Source organism: Hesperophylax consimilis, chromosome 21 (genome assembly GCF_061612785.1).
Source record: "Hesperophylax consimilis isolate HC1 chromosome 21, BYU_Hcon_1.0, whole genome shotgun sequence".
In the NCBI taxonomy this organism is placed as follows: domain Eukaryota; kingdom Metazoa; phylum Arthropoda; class Insecta; order Trichoptera; family Limnephilidae; genus Hesperophylax; species Hesperophylax consimilis.
The window spans coordinates 28,615,209-28,633,838 of NC_142856.1; the positions used below are offsets into that span (position 1 = coordinate 28,615,209).

The following is an 18,630-nucleotide window of genomic DNA, read 5'->3' on the forward strand; positions in this document are numbered from 1 at the left end:
ATAAAATAAAAGGTAAAAGGGATTAGGAGTTTTAACAATTTTAGCGACAAGAACAGGGCAGTGGGGAGCAAGTGAAACCTAGGAAGGTTTGGAAAAAAAAAATGTATTATTGGCGAGTTCAAACGTGTTCTGCTGCTAGGGTGATGGAACAATAATAGCTGACAATAGCTTATCTCCGTATCTACTCCCACTATTATTTTTCCAGAAGGGAGCTGTGATGGACTCGCCCTGGGATAAATTTTTTTTATTGTTGATTTATTATGGTGGGAAAGAAATTTTCAGTTGGTCTCACGACATAGGAGATTACCAGATGTTGGACAACTGATTTTAAAACAAGTGTTTAGATTTATTAGGGTAGAGAAAAAAAAATAAGAACATGCACTGTATCGGCAGAGACCTCCGTGATGGTGGTTGATAATAGTAAGCCGAGCTAAAATGCTGGTGGGCCAACACGCCGCTGGACTGGGGGTAGTCAAGTTTCATCCTTTGAACAAAGAATTAGACTTTACTGGAGAAGTAACAATTTATTGGTTTTGAAACGATTTAAAATTAATGTGACAGGTTCTAGGGCCATAATTGATGTGTTCCTTTAGTGCATTTCTGTCTTTTGAAAACAAACGCATTCAGAATTCAAAAGAACATAAATTAGAAATCGCATATGGTGATTTGGGGGGTTGGTTTGGGGAGAGGGAGTCTGGATTTGAAAGCGCGGGGAGACGGTCGAGACAGTCAGCGTTGAAGATCGGAAGGAGGAAGTCGATAGTCGTGATTAAGGAGCGCGGGCGGATAGACAGTTAGCGTTGAAGAACGGAAGAAGGAAGTCGATAGTCGGTGGTTAGGAAAAGCGGTTCAAGATAGTCAGTTTAAAAGCGTGGGGAGGCGGAAAATAAAGTCAAGGGGGTCAGAGTTTCAAGGTCTGGGAGACGGTCAGGAATAATCAGGATCGGTCAGCGTTTTAAGATAGTCGAGTTAGTAAAAACTAAGAAGCGCGTCAACAAGAATTAATCGTCGGGACGCGAACACGGCTAAAATCATTTAGTGTAGAAGGTGCGGTTTTCTAACAGCATGAGTTTTTCTGCATGTGACTGTGTTTGTTTTTTATAATTATTTGGATTGTTGACACTAAGATGTATCGGTAAGTCTATTATAATCTAATTATTAACACTTATTTCCTTAATGTAAACCAAATAATCCAATTGTATTTTGAAGTAAGGGTATTCAACTTGAGCACTATAGGTCCGGACCTGTTAGCAAGGGAGGCCATAAATCACCTAATGCGTTGAAGTGACCGGGTCTTGGCGATTACAAAAGGACTAAGAGCGGTTACCCTGAAGCCGCTTAAGATCATTCAACAATAGACATTGTTTATGAGCTAGACAATTTTGTTTTCTGCAATTTAAGATGATTTAATAATTCTCCAGTAAAAATATTTAACGATTAGGTTATACGGAATTCATAAAATATATTTAATTAAATATAACTTATTCAAACATCACTCTTTTCATTCATTTTGAATCGGGATAACGCAGCGGGTTACAGCTAGCCGCCGGGAGAATTCATCTGTCTGGCATTCCTATTCTATGAAGTGAGATTTTCATTTTTCATAAGTTTGACGGGGACGGAGTGTACGAATTTTCCGTAGGCTGTCCTATCTTACCAAAGCGACAAAAGCGAAGGGAACGAAATTTGTAATTTGGCTTGCCTAATAGGGACTCCTGTGTTAGCAAAGTCGATAACCCTGGATACCGATATAACGTCTATTTTAGTATGGCAGCGCCGGCTTTTTCCCCTGCTATTGGTGTGGTTGAGTTATTCCCGTAAAAGCACCGGTTTCTGTCGAAGGTGTTGGCGGACCAGCCTTAGATAGTCACCCGGAATAGACCTCTGTTTCGAGTATTTTCAGCTGGTGAGAGGACGCTTCCACTGAGTTCAGATCGAAGGGAACGAAAATTGCTAATGGGCTTTCCTACTTGAGTTAGCTGGTAGACGAAGGAACAAAGCGGATAAGGGCTATGCTATTCTTGGCTGGCGTGTGAGGAGGATTTTCTCGCTGACAGAACGAAGGGATCGTGACGAATATGAAGTTGTTTCGGCGCTTTCTGACGTCCTTCCTGTCAAATTCAATAAGTACTTACCCTACTATAGGAGGAGAAGTCATCCAGAATTAGGTTGGAAATTGACTCCGACTGAAACCGTTTGAGCTGACGGAGATCGGATGATTTCAGATTCACGACCTGATGATTCTAGTATCCCTGATCCTTAGCGCCGGAAGTCGAGGATATCAATTTCTACCATTCTTTGATATTTGAAGCGAACGGAGGGTAACAACCGATAGAGCGAATGACCATGACTTTGAAGTGGGGTAAAATCTCCCGTCTAGGAAACATTCGTTATGTCGGATGGACGCCCCGTTCAAATTAAATATTGACATGACTATTTTGAGTGTGGACGAAAGACTTGAAGTATGTTCTGTATTGTACATATGATAAATATGTGTCATTACCTCTACTGGAACGAGAAGCTGTATAGACTGGAGCCAGGAGCTATTTGGAGTAGCGTGACTGCAGAGGCGAAGTCGAACAAACTGAAGCTGAATTCATCATTATCCTTACGAGCGTAAACCAGAGGGGTGTTCACGGGACTCCCGAACTCCTGACGTTGCTGATGCAAACCACTTCAGTATATGTTTATGTTTGAGGTTAGTAGAGTGGACTCCTAATTTTCGGCATGCTGGCGAAGCTCAACTCATCATCGATTTGGGGGAGGTTGACGCGACCTAAACCTCGCGCTACCCACGTGGCCCAAATGGTTCCTGACACCAGGCTATCATGCCACCGGACCAGAGCAGCTCCTTGTACCTAACGGTATAAGATGAATCTTCATCATCAACATCAACATCAACAGCTACCACCAAGGACCCACATTCCACCTTCATCACCCTCCGGCAGGAGGCAAAACATGTCATTATCTCATCTGTCGCTGAGCGATATTCAATTCATTTCTGGAGGTGTTGGGATTGGACCATCAACTTGGCTGCTCTCGAGCTGGTCACGTTGATGGGTGGGATTTGGACGGAGACCAATCGAAAGCAACACATGTTTTGTCTCTAGCTATTCCCGAAAATACCTACTCATAGAAATAACTCACAAAACTAACAATCCATAGTCAAATCATTAACTTAGAATCTTGTGCATCTTGAATTGAATTGTCTATAGTGAATTTCATGTACTTAATTTGTAATTAATTGTCTCATTATATTAGCACATTATCAACTGCAGCAACCGGAAACGTTTGGGCGAGCAAACAAGGTAGGAAAAGGTAGTTAAAATCAGGGTAGTCGGCCATTGTCTTATTTTCAAACCATACAGAATGTAACACGCCTCATCTAAAAAGAACCAAAGTTACCACAACCAATTAAAAGGATCCTTCAATGAATTAATCCCTGTCGAAACAAAAAAATTGACACAACGTGACATATTAATTCGTTAAGATTGAAGGGTTGATAAACCGCGAGAAGAGCCAAATCAAACGAGCAAAATATTAATCCGTTAGTAAGAAAATAGGGGGGAGCGGGGAAAACATTACAGAGCAGTACGTCCGTTACACTCATAAAAAACATTAATTACCCCTCTCTGTTACAATTATTGGGACTCGATACATTAAAAGAAAGAAGAATTTGTTTTGACCTATTTTATTTATTTAAAATCGTTAAAAATATTCCTACCCAACCCTTATAACTTTTTCCTTCCCAGAACTTCGTCCCCTTCCTTTCCACACAGCATCCCCAAAGATGACAAAGGCCCTGAGGGGAGTGATTTTTCTCAGGGCCTCTTCTGTGGAACTAATGTTTAAAAAAATTTCATTCAAAATCTCGTCCCTTCTAATTCTGAACTCGACTACAATCTTCCATATAATTTTGAAATTTTCCAATATAAATTCACCGTCCCTCTATATGGCCTAGAACAATTTGAAGGGTAAAAAACAAAAACATTCGAAAAAAAGTTATGAAACACAATATTATATTAGAAGTGTTTTTAATATAGTGGCCTCTACGTGTAAAGTTGTATTTTTTTCAAGCTTAAACTTTCTAATAACAGGGTGTTTATCTGTATTGATCTACCAGGCAAATCTTATAAATTTCAATTTTCTAATAACAGGGTGTTTATCTGCATTGAATTACCAGTCGAATCTTATAAATTAAAACTTTCTAAAAACAGGGTGTTTATCTGTATTGATCTACCAGGTAAAGCTTATAAATTAAAACTTTCTAACAAAAGGTAATCTGTATTGATCTACTATGTAAATTTTATGAATTTAAAGTAAACAAATACCCATTTAAAAAATAATACGCACAAATTTTTGAACCTACTTTTTCGATTGTCTGTTATGATTTATACATTTATTTATATCAGTTCAAAATTTAAAAATTAAGCATCATTAAACTTCAATAATTTTACGCATTTCACAGAAATACAATATCATATCACACATTTTCATAGGGTGTATGCTATTTATGTAAGAAAAGGTTTATGATTATATATTTTTTTAACATATAGGGTTTTCCAATATGAAGTGTTATTTTGATATTAAATCGTAAAAGATCAATGGTTTCGTTGCTTGTGTGGCACGTAGCGCCGTCTTGTTGAAAGTAAACGTTGCCCAGATAAATACCATTCAATTCCAGCCTTTAAAAATCATTAATCATCTCTCGATAGCGATCCATTCACAGTAACCGCACCAAACAGTCACACGCTTGTTGACGAAGCCACCGAGGTGGAAATGGGCCTCATCACTCAAGATGATTTTTCGATGGAATTCCGGATCATTTTCACGCATTTCAAGAACCCAATAGAAGCTGTATCGTTCCATTTTTATTAATTGCTTAGTTTCTACTTGTCAAATGTCAAAAAATGACAGCTTCAAAAGTAACATCTACCGAAATAGCGGTCTATTCAAAATAACACCTCTTATTGGAAAACCCTATACATAACCTATTTATGAAATATTGTTGTAAGGGCAGCATTAAAACAGTAGCGCAAAATAAGATTTATTTCCCATGTAGAATGCTGCTTTCTAAATAAATTAAATTTTTAATCAATTCAATGCTTACGAAACGGGTAAATAAACCGCAATAAAAGGGTTTTTTAATAAAAGAACCGGGATGAGGTGTACCCGGTGTTGCTCGGGGAGGTTTGAATCGTGTGGGGTAAAGTTTTGGGGTTGCGAATTCTAGTGTAAATGACTTAAAATAATAATAATATAAATTTTATTGTAATAAGTATTTGTTTCGAATCCATATGTCATTCCGATGCAAAGATTGTGTGAATTAATTCTTCCTCAGGCGTCCCCGATGTTTTTTACTATTCACTACTACATACCGCATTGCTACTATTAAAAAACTACACTAAACAATCTTTAATTCGACTACTTATCTCATTTTACTGCAAAGATAATGCGTTGTAATAAAAAGATTTTTAATTATCAAATATATGCGGCAATGCACTACGTCGTATAATATTTTAAATTGAGCCGCTATCAATAACAACCCTTACGTAGATGGCGATAAGGTTTAAATTCCCGTTTAACACCATCCGCCTGTTTTGATTTATGCAAGAAAAAAAACACGTGCCTTTTAATTTATTTTGTGGATGTTCAGGCATAAATATTTAAACGTTTTCCGATCATTTTATAAATAACTTAATATGCCACACTATACAATAAAATAATAACCGAAAATGGGTTCGTAAGTAGGAGATTTTGAACTTTAAAGCAGTTTTCATAGGCCTTATATACTATTTTTTTCTGGGCTTATTAAAAGACTTATCTAAAAAAATACTCTATAATTTAAAAGGCCAAGATGTATTCTACTCGCAGTATTTAATTAAAACATCTGAAACATTTCTAGGCGACCAAATTTTCAAACCAAAAACACATGATTTTGCATTATTACGTATGGCATCGCCTTAATAAATAGTTATTATTCATCAATTAAACATGAGACTCTATAATTTGATTTAATGGATTCAATAACTTAGGGCCATGTGCCAGGTTCAAGAGATCTGGCAGCAGAGAATTTACAGTGTAAAAAATTTTAAATTCGTATAAGTGACATAGAAACACATGAGATTAACTAAACTTAGATATAGTGTAGGGCGCCATGTAGATATGATAATATGTACAGAATAAAAGTAATTTAAGGAGACAGCGTCCTGTAATAGGTTTAACTAACTAACGCGTAGCCAGAGATCACCTGCCAGATCATACAGAATGACCACCCCTGCCGCTTGCCCGCTGGGAACTGAGTTCCACCGGTTCTTGTCAAAACCATCTGCCCCGCGTTTCGAACTTCTTCTTCTAATTTAACAACACCCGTACGGCAAGCAACCTAGTGCAGATTGTTTGTGGACAGCCGAGTTAAAGTACAGTACTTTCGTATAAAGTTGCAGACATGGCAAATTTAACCGTTACAGCAAGTTTTCCTCGAATGTCCCCGACTTATTCTACCATTAGAACCGCTCTCTAACACCCCTGGCACTTAAATAATAAACTTTGAAATTTGCATCGCAATCGATTGAATGGTGTAGGAACGCGTTCGGCACAAACAAAGAAACAACCATATATATAATAAATGACTAACTGATTTAGAAAATATTCTAGTAATGCACCTCGTAACCCGAAGTCTAACATTGTTAGAACAATATCAGACTAATTATCATAATTTTGAAACATTCTCAAAAGATTGCTAGAGCGTAATATTAATATTGTGAGTGGTACAACTTCAAGAAACTTTAGAGTTTTGAACGTAATCGAGTTATTTTAAAACTGAGGTTCTCATTTTACTTAAAACATCACTTAGTAGTTCTCAGTTTTCATAGTAATATAATGTATTAACTTTCACAGAAACTGTGGAAAATGAAAACATATAGTTCATATTTGTACGGTAAACTTCTGTTTTTGATTTTTTTGGTGCTCTGTAAAATCATTTAATGTAAATTCTTGCTACCCTCTTTACGTGCTATCAAGCAACGCAGAAGTTTCAATTTATTATTTTTATGCCATCAAGAAGATGACAGATACAATAATGTTATACCCGGTTAACTTAATTCTTACTAAAAGATATAATAAATACAGTTGGTCCAACTCATAGACATACAAAATTATAGACTTACCCATGGGGTGACGTGACTGTCTCCCTTTTAAGTAATTTGTCAATTAAAAGCCCTAGAGGATTAGTGCGATTTTGTATGAATGGCATTGAAGCCAAATCTAGGGAAAAGGGAAATTGCCTGGCAGCCATCTTAAATGACTAAATTTTGAAGTGATGTATGCAAAGTGGTGCATGATGAACTATTATTATTTTTGGAGTAAAGGATGAGACAAAGAATGGGATACGTCACTAAAAATTTAAGAAGGTTATGGAATTTTTCATACGTCTTCCCCTTCGCCCCGCGGCTTCAAATTGTACTAGAATTGCTCCGTCCAGGGCTTTTTAAGTCATGCAATAAATAAATCTGTTGATATACTGTACAGGCAACCTTGTATTGTCCTATAAGTATCCAGTATTCGAAAATAAAATCTGCTTACGAATAAATAGTCCTTCTTATCCAAATTGCTGACTGCGAAAAAACCTTAAAGCTGAGGCCAAATGAGCGTAATTTTGTGAGTTGTGAGTTGCGTTTTTGTATCGCGTACTTTACGCTGCTTTCGGTTTTATATAAAAGGTTTGTTCCACACGGCGTTGTGAGTTGTCTGCCGATCCACTAGCGTAATTACGCGACTCGAAAAAATACAACTCACAAATTACGCTCGTTTGGTCTTAAACTGCAAATTCCAAAACGGTCAAACGAAAGATCGGGTCCGTTTCCAAAATCAAGTGTTTTGGTGTCAGACACTTTTGTGTTATCATTCACCTCAATCATTTTTGCGCCGTTATCGAACTACAACCGAATTGTAGACGATTCGATTGATTTGATAAACGAACATTCAAACCCTGGGCAGAAAAGTCCCACAATAAACTACGCTGCATACTGTTATCTTACTTGAGCGAACTTTACTTTTATGCGCAGGGTCTGGTTATTTCAATTTGCGCCTTTCGGCGATAAACGCACGACTGATGTCGTAGTTTATTAAAAGCATTCTCGGACCTTCCTGGTGCCAAAAAGATGGTTACATGGTTTGCCTCCAGCTCGTTGAATGACACCCAGAAATAAGGTCAGGACAAGTCTACTCTTTTGAATGTCTATGGTAGAACTGCTGAATGAACATATATGTTTTTGAGAGATTGCGTAAATTTTGTTTATTTTTCTTTTCACTTTACATGCAAGTACTTGCATGCCACTTCAAAATCGTGAATGCAGGGACATTGGAGGGTCTAGACTCGTTCATAAATAAAATAATGTAGCCTCCAATTTTTAAAAATGTAGATACTTGGCGTATGTGGCAAAGGAGGTAAATAATATGTTTCTTTATAACGCTATTCTGGAAGTGGTGGAATTTTCCTTCAAACGTAGGTTTAGGTTGTTCCTATCATCCAACTGACGTATTGATAAGCGTTTTGTTGAGTTGAGTTACAGCCGTTAATTATTGTTTTCATCAATATCCATAAATTATACCTTCCAACTATTAGATTTCCAATTTTCTTCGTTGAAGGCTTATATTTTAATTACCATGGGCCGGTTTTTCATCTCCAGCCTTCTCGTAGACGAGAACTTAATTATTAACTGACGGTTTTTACGCCTATCATGTCAGACATGTGAAAACTTAAGCTTAACCGACACTTGTAGCGCATTGGTGATCCAGAATAAAATTATTTAATAATTAAAGAAGAAGATAACACTAATACATCAAAATGAAACTTGAAATAGAACAACACAAAGATAATAAAAAAAAATAACGGTCACAAATATGAATTGAACCCAGGATCTGTTGTCTTACCGAAAGAGGCGCGTTAAACCACTCGACCATTGGGACCTATTTTTCATTTTTTTATTTAACTTTTTATTTATTTATTTATTTTAAATTTATTAATGAATTAATTTAAAATTACAAACCAAAGCCTCATTTAAAGCGTCATATTTGTTGATATCGTATTTCATATTCAGAATTGACAATATCATATTGCAACTAATTTAGTTGTTGTTTCATGTTTCACTTAGATTTATAAATATTATTATCTACTTCAATGATATATTACACGTATGTAACCTTCAAAATAATTTAAAAAGAAAAAAAAATATTTCTGAATATTATTTCCAACTAAATTTTCTAAATTTTTCTGCTGATGTATTTTTGTAAGAGTAGAAAGTTCTAAATGCATTTATTTGTAACCTATATTTGAATCCCGGTGGTTGGAGTAGTATAATTGATGCAGATTGAATGAGATTTAGATTCAGACTAAATTTTATACATAGAAACATTTTTGATTGAAGGTACGGTACGATGATTTTACTCGTACACAAAAATATTATTTTTATACGACATATTTAAAAATATTTTTTTTTGTTTGGCTGAGGATTGGGTAGGACCGACATTTATTTCGTCTATTAACTTAAATGTGTATATGTCAGCGTGCGTGTACGTCAATGCCACCAAAAGTTGATTGAATGGATTGTCATCGACAACGAGTCGATCTGCCGAGTTTCAGATCGATCGGATGTCAAAAAGCTGTGTAATTTCTACTTCAAAGAATTGCTTACATTCATTCATTCACAAAAAAATTCTCAGTCAAAAAAGATGTATTTTAAAAATCAATCCGTAAAAAAGATAGTTTTTTTTACTACAGTAAAAATATTTTTGTTTTTTATTGAAACAGTTTCTGCCGCGGTAAGACCTGGTTGCGCTATCATTTTATACAATTTCAGAGAAATGCGTAAATGTCCACGTGTCTATGCGTGATTACCACCAAAAGTTGATAGAATGCATTGTCATCGACAACGAGTCAATAGGCCGAGGCTTAGCTCGATCAGTTGTTGGAAAGTAGATTAATTTCCTCTTAAAAAACTCGCAATCATTCATGAAATTCAATTTAAAAACTACACTAAAAAAAACAAAAAGAAAAAAGTTTCACGTAATTTTATAATTATATTTATCTTTTGAAATCCGGTAATGAAAGTATGATTGAAACACGCCCCCTAGAACGTTCACGTTAACTGGTTCAACTCTTCAAACAAAACAGTAATAATAAAGGCGTCTCGCGGCGGAGCATTACCCACCCCCTTCCCGCTCCCAGTAATATCCACCGGAGTTATGAAATGGCTTGATGGATGATCCATCACCACTGTTTATCACTTCGTCAACATGGCGTGGAATTTTCAAGATTGTAGTGCTTTGGGAAGGCTCAGGACGTGATGTATTTTTAAGTATTGTCTAACAGATTTTTAGAGCTTCATTTTGTGTGATTTCTTGAGTCAAAGAACGAATAACAATACATATTATTAATTGTTGTGTTCGTAAAGGTCTCCAAATCGTCTTGGAAGGAGTTAATAAATAAGTGGTTCTTTTAGATTAATCAGGGATTCATTAATACTCCGCGTATTATAAAGGTGACTAGATAGTCGACCTAACTCATAGCTGGCTAATTGGAATCTGAAACAGTAAGTTTCTCTGAGAGCCTTCTCACTGGCCCTGGCGACTACTGGCCACTGGCTCCATCTTGCGGACTTCCACGCTAACTCTATGCACTGCCATCTGGGCGTGCATCTATGAAGCTCTTACTTCCCAACATCAATCTTATGGTCTCTTTTCAGGGTGAAATGCCTAAAACCAAAAAAAAAAAAAAAAAATCTTATGGTCATATTATCTATTAGATAAATATAATTAAGCTTTAAATTCTTTTGAAATGTTCTATATCAAAATGTTTAAATGGGGAGGCTGATAAGATATTAAACGAATGGTAAATGCAGGTACCTTCGTTAATGGACGACTGAACGCAGATGGCGGTAGCAAATAATTGTCCAAATAAGCGAAGCTAGCAGTCCACAATGCAGTGCTGATTCCTACACTGATGTATGACAGTGAGGTATGGAACTAACAGAGAAAGCATAAAGTAGAATGAATGCTGTAGGATTGAAATAATTTTTGTTACAAATGGGTATAATGATAACCTCAGTGGGATCTCCCGTACTGAGGATTTCATTTACGGATGATTAAAATTTAGTAGTACCGATGGATATATAAAGTAAATAAAGATATATTCAATAGTGTTTTTTCTTCTGAAATAATTATAAATATATTAGACTCTCTCGCTGCAGCAGCTGGTCCAGTTTCTTCACCACCTAGGATTCTTGCTGCAGAGTCTCCATCTTCTATCTTCTTGTCACCTGTTCCTGTTCTTCATTTTACCTAACTTAAATTCACTTTATTTTTGTAATATTTATTTTTTTACAATACCTTCATCAACAAGTACCCCTAAGGTGATATCTTACAAAAGCGGCGCTATACAAATTGTCCTATATTATTATTATTATTGCATTACAAAGTGTTTTTTTTTTGTTCAGTTGAGTGGTTTCGGTTTCAGTGTGTATTGTTGCGAGTTTTGAATGAGAGTGGGATTTTGCTGTAGAGATTAGTACCATAGTATAGGAACCTTATTTGGCCAAATATTGTGCATGTGGTTGCTTGGAATATATGTTAGTAGTTATTTATTGTGTTTTGTATTTATGTATGTAAAGTAGTATTGTTTTAGAACAGAGTTGTTTAAGTGACATGATAATAAATCATATATAATCGTGTGAGAAAAGTGGATATCCTCAAATAATGTAGGTGTGATATAGTGAGTAAGATTAATATAGGGATCGCCCAGATGGTTTGGTATGTTGAGCGAATGAACGAATAAATCAAAATAAAAATTTTCTCCCAATCATAAAATTTGTAAGTGGGTATTTAAATACCTACCTACTTAATTAATAAGCATGATGATTTTACATTTGAAAAAAAAAAACTTTACTGAATCGTTAACTCGTCGTGTGCCAATGCAATTTTTTTCCGTGCTCCACTTTATTCTATTTTCGTAATAACTTACTTGTTGTTTTTAGAAAACGATGTTTTTGTAAATTGTAATTATTTTGAACTAACTAACCACCACGCCGTTTCCCCGCAGGGGTAGGCAGAGGGCGGACCGCCAAACAACTTAGTCTTTTTTTTTAAATTTTAAGAGTTATTGTTGAAAAGCCTCTCTATCCTCAACGTGTGACTTTTTGGTACGGTTTATGGTCAGGCGGAGTCATTGGACCTTACTTTTTCAAAAATGAGGCTGGAGCAACAGTTACGGTGAATGGATTGCGCTATAGAGAGATGATTAATGATTTTTATATGGCCGGAATTGGATGGTATTGATCTGGACAACGTTTACTTTCAACAAGACGGCGCTGCGTGCCACACAAGCAACGAAACTATTGATCTTTTAATATTAAAATAACACCTCTTACTGGAAAACCCTGTATTATTAAATGAATTCCAAATGGTTGAGTTAAATTCTAACTGGTTTATAATCTTAATAAATAAAAATTCAGCCTACCTATGTCTGTGTTCGCAAAACTCGAAAAGTAGACGACCGATATCGCAGAAAATTTCAAAGTTTCTTGTTATTAGTGCCAAGAGTGACGAGAGATGTTTATGGTAGAATAAGTCGGAGACACCCGATGAATACTTAACGCAATATATCTGCACCGTAATGAGATACGGTGTCGAATTAAAGGCAATGTAATGTATTTATTTAACAGTGACATTGTGGTATACAGTAGTAAATGGTGAAGATGTCGTAGGCGCCCGAGAAAGACATTGGTAATAGCGAAGCTAAGGGGGGAGGGAAGATAAACCCGTTGTGGAAAGATCTGAAGTGTTTGTTGAAAGTTTCGTTCACAAGAAAGCAATATTTTCGGAGCTTAGACTTTTCAGTGTGGGAGTTGTCACTTTGTTACAAACAGAAGCACTAGAGACACTTTGTCAGCTTTCAGTTTGACATTACTCAAATTAATTAATACATGACGTTTATGCTTTTATTCTGGATTCTTGAACAGACGAAATAACGACAAGATTTCGATGACTACAGTTTATTTGTTTCTGTACATATCATTTATGATCTGCATCGGTAGTTAAAAAATCATAATGATTTTTCAAAATTTCTCCTTCTATAACGGCATAGCAGAAATGAAGTAGTCACTCAAAAGTTAAAATTCTGAAGTATGTTTTATTAAGTTTGATTAATAAATCATTTTTATTTTGTTTGACAGTTACATGACAGACGTCGTATTAAAATGATAATTTAAAGTACTGAAACGAAATCTTTGTAACGAAGTGATTAATGGAATGTTTGAATAATTAATAAATTTGATAAGTGATATTATTTACTTAGAATTTGTATCCACAATGTTCAATCGGTGTGATAAAACACTTAATTCGCGAATGATTTATTACTTTAAATTGGTATTCAAAGATAATCTACAACAAAAAAAATCCGCCTCTTAATCAAACAATGGTGGATTATAAAAAAAATCATTGTTACACGTCACTTTTTGATAACCTTGAATGTATCACAACGACCATTTACACAAATGGCACGTCACTTTTTGATATCCTTGAATATATCGCAACGACCATTTAAACAAATGGCACATCACTTTTTGATATCCTTGAATATATCGCAACGACCATTTAAACAAATGACACATCACTTTTTGATATCCTTGAATATATCGGAACGACCAATTAAACAATTCATGATGACATATAATTTTTGTTATTTTCGAATACATGGAAACGAACATTTAAAAATAAGGATGACAAATCCCTTTTTGATATTTGTGAATATATGGGAACGATTATTTCGAAAAATTATATAATCCTTACATTAACGGAAATGTTAAAAAAAAAATCACTGAACAAGAAAAAAGCGCAAATGAAAATAATTGAATTTTTACTCGTACATCACATCATTACATTGATGATAAACATATTTTTGCTATTTGTAACACATAATACGCAATAGAATGTTCTTGAATATTAACTTGCACATTCTTAACTTGGTCTTGAAAGTAATATTTATTCCTAAAATATTTTGCCTTATATTATTTTGCTCTGTTGATCAGAATACATTTCTGACAAATAATAAGATAAGCATACCCTACCCTTGATTGAAAACTGCCTTCGAATTTCAGCATATTCCAGTCGATTCTATTCCACTTTTCCTTCGGCGAAAGGCTAATTTAATCAATTTTACTGGAGCGCACGAAAAATATGACATGAAAAAATTTCAAACACAATAATATTCGAATATTCAATGATGTTTATTGTGGAAAAGCATGTTTCATTTAAAGGACAGAAATGAGAAACGAATTCAAACTACACGTTTGGCAACAAAACAGCCTTAAAATATTCCAAATATAATTTAATTACTTCAAAATAGTATTGTATGGTATCGCTGTGCAAAATTTATCAGAATTTTGACAAAAATATGAATAATTTGAGATCGCAATGAGATAAATATTTAACGAATAAAACAAAAATAAATTAGAGTTGAAAATTTGGAAATAATTCCACTCCACAAGAGCCGATTTTTGCAATTTTCGCCAAAGCAAAAAACCCATGCAAAATGAACTCAAAATGGCGAAATGGCAATGGAAGGTAAAGGATGAAAGTTGACCGAATGATGAAGAAATAATATCCTTTGCACGTGAGTGGAAAAACTACTAGGGATCGTGTTACAATTGTGGAGATTTGGCAAGAATGCAAGCCTGATTTAAGCACGAGGTTTAATTTTCTAATACAGAACTATGTTTACGAAATTGAAATGGGATGGAGATCTACAATGTCAGGCGAGTGTAGGTGAGATGGAGCGCTGATCTATTGGGCTAAATGAACCGTTTGTTTCCGTTCGAAGTTGTATATTTATTATTCTATGTATTTAAGTGTATTGAATAATATTTAGAAGGGGACGCTTAGATGGTTTGAACATTGCGAGTGTGACTTGAGAAAAGAATGTGAGTATATATGAGATGTGAGTATACACCATAGATGAAGAATTTCCCTCGAGGACTAAATACGTAAATATGTTTACCATTTTATTTTAAGTTTGTTGTCATATAATTTATTTAGATATATGCTTTTATATGGTAGACATAGTATTAAACTCACCGCCCCGTTCAGCTGAAATAAAATAAATTACTTGACTCGGATGATGTCTAAAGTCAGATTAACAGAAAGATATATAATTTTTTAAAAGATGCATTAGTATGAATGAAACAAGGATTGTGTGCCAAGACAGAGTTGTGCGGTCTATCCTCCTTTTGTACCTCTCCGAAGAAACAGCAAATGGATCGTTAGTAACTTAGTTAGCTAAATATAAACAAATTTTGTTGACATTACCTGTTGCTCATGACATTGTAGAGTATTGGGTTGACTGTACTGGAGACATAGTACAGCCAACCAGTCACGGAGAACATCCATTCGTTGATGTCCTTGAAGTGCGTCCAGTTCTGTCCGTAGATGTAGATCAGCCGCTGGGCGTGGAAGGGGGCCCAGCACAGAAAGAAAGCAACGACTACTGCGGCTGGAATGAAACGGATAAGAAAATGATTAGACCTTTTTAAATACCTACATCTATTTAAAATTCATTTTTTTTTATAAATTAATGGATGTAAAGCTTGAATGTGGAAATTAACCCACTTTCCGATATCCGATCGAGTTGAAACTCAGCAGATAGACTCGTTGTCGATGACAATGTATTATATCAATGTCTCTGAAATCAGCTAACATCACGTGAGATAATATACCTAATTTTATTTATCAAATAATACATAATACATACATGTTTTTGTCAATTTTAGAGGCGGTTTTAGGTACCGCCGCCCCGGGAACCATTTTTTTAAAATATATTTATTTATATATAATTTGTACATTTATTTATAACAATTACAGGTAATAAAGCCTAAGACGTTATAATTGTACCATTAATGCAGTGTATATGCAATGCCAAATATCTCGCAAATGCTCTATAGGACACAAAAAATAAATCAAATTTTTTATCTACCGCATTCAAAAAGCACGTAGCTCTCCCCACAGGTGAGTTCATAAATAAATTAGTGCGGCTTGCTTTACTATATATTTACTATTCCACATCTGCTGCAGCGGCGTCTTCTCCTCCACAACCACAGAGTACAATACAGCCTGTTCTGCCCAAGCTGCCAACCCAGCCAATAACATCGTATAGCGATGCCCTCGTCAACGGTAGACGACGATCTCGGCCAATCTGTAAAGGGACAGGGTCTATCGACGACAGCTTGGTCACTATTCCCAAAAACCTACATCTGCATGTATTCATGTTTCACCCGAATACCACAGAAGAAAATATATCTTCATTCTTAAAAAAGAAGAAGCCGGATTTAATTTACACTGTCGAAAAACTGGTTACGAGGCATGAACGTTATGCTGCCTTCAAAATAGGCATACCGGAAAATTACTTCCACTTTTTCCTGGACCCCACGATCTGGCCTGAAAACGTGGCCTTCAACGAATGGTCATTTCGGAGACCACGACCCCAAACTAGGACGGTCGATACGACGTCCGAAAAAGATAGACATTAGTGGAGTATACCAGAACGTTCGAAGTCTGAATAATAAAATTATCGACTTCATGACAAACGTAATGTGCCAGAAACCACTTCTGATTGCTCTTACTGAAACTTGGCTAACTTCAAGCACCTTTTCGTCGGAGCTATTCGAAAACCTATACCACGTCTACAGGAAGGATAGAGGCAGTCGCGGAGGAGGGACTCTCCTAGCCCTCCGAGCTGACAGCCACTCACACGCGGAAAGAATGGACTGCATAGAAACCCAAGGTGAAGACTTGTGGGTGAAAGTATCGCATAGAAATGTCATCATTTATATATGTGTTGTATATTTTCCTCCAAATACAACATCTGAACAGTATCAATTATTTTACGACAAAACTATAAGTGAAAGTGTAAAGTTACAATCAAAAAATATTATTATTTTCGGTGATTTTAACTTTCCCTCAGGGAAAAACCCAATTGACGTTTTCGATTACTTTTGTTCTTTTTATAATTTAACACAATTCAACACTGTTTATAACATAAATGCACACATGTTAGACCTAGTATTAAGTAATGTAAATTCTAAAAATGCTGTTATCTGCCGCCTTAACTCCCCATTAGTCAGAGAGGATATTCATCACCCTTCACTTTCATTCACATTCGATTACACAACTCAATCACATATACAAACAGACACATTGCCTCCAGACATAAACATGGGTTGGATTTTCCACGAAAGCTCAGATAACACACTTAAGAATGCCTTAGAACAACATCACTGGAATCATTACGATTGCCTTGACGTAAATCTAGCTGTCGAAATGTTTTATGAACAGCTCAATAATATTTTCAATATTTGTTTTAAGAAAAGATCTACACGTATGCTCAAAGATGTTAGACAATATCCGAAATGGTTTAATGGGGAAATCATTCACCTCATACGAGAAAAAACTAAAATGCACTATCTTTGGAAAAAAACAAAATCCGAACATGCCTTAGCTAACTTTAAAACTTTGCGAAAATCAATCAAACGGTTAATTGGTCAGGCCTACACTGACTTTACACGTGAGGCCGAGAACAGTATAATAACAGACCCAACTCGATTTTGGTCTTACACTAACGATAAACGCCGCGGCTGTGACAAACTTAACCACATGGACTACAAAGACAATAAATATGATGGATCGTCTGAGATCGCCGCAGGTTTCGCACACTATTTTCAATCAGTATTTAGCGACAATATCCCCAAACTTGACATATCCTCTATAGCTTCATTGTCATTTAACTCTTTACCTGTACAAATTCATGAAATTAACGATGACGATATTATTACAGCTTTCCATAAACTAAAACCTAAATACTCCGTCGGCCCAGACTGTATTCCACCTATAATCCTCAAAAGATATGCAAGTTATTTTGTTCAACCTCTAAAACATATTTTTAACCTATCACTTCGCAAAAATATCTTTCCGGAAATGTGGAAACTAACGAAAGTAACGCCTATACATAAAAAAGGAAAAAAGTCAGAAATAGATAATTACAGACCTGTAGCTGTGTTGTCAGCACCCGCAAAACTTTTAGAAACCATAATTTATTCACAGATATATAACCAAACAAAACACGCACTCACCGAAAATCAGCACGGATTTCGTCCCACACTGTCACCTTCAACGAATCTTATGAATCTCATTACCTATATTAATAATTCATTTGAAAATTTTGTACCTGTTGATGTGATTTATACAGACTTCGAGAAAGCATTTGATAAAGTCGACCATGATATTTTATTAAAAAAATTAAGTGACATCGGATTCTCTCAGAATTTCCTCGCTTTTATGGCTAGCTACTTACGCAATCGTCGTCAGTATGTCAGTTACGGACACCATATCTCTCACGAATACAAAACTAACTCCGGGATTCCCCAGGGATCGAATCTAGGACCCCTTCTCTTTCTCTTATTCATCAATGACATTGGCAACACTATAAACCACTCAAAATATCTCCTTTTTGCTGACGATATAAAACTTTTCAAAGCAATCAAAAGTTACATCGATTCCATTCTTCTGCAGAACGATCTTGATTCT

The 18,630-nt window shown here is 35.6% G+C and overlaps 1 protein-coding gene across 1 annotated transcript in view; it reads right to left on the reverse strand.

Annotated features, from left to right (window-relative positions):
* The window catches only part of LOC149413825 (neuropeptides capa receptor-like), a 335,462-nt gene that overhangs the window by 24,452 nt on the left and 292,380 nt on the right, over positions 1-18,630 (reverse strand). The window contains exon 5 of the mRNA XM_089644473.1: positions 15,361-15,544. Within this exon, the coding sequence (XP_089500599.1) occupies positions 15,361-15,544 (184 nt within the window). The remainder of the gene's footprint in view (positions 1-15,360; positions 15,545-18,630) is intronic.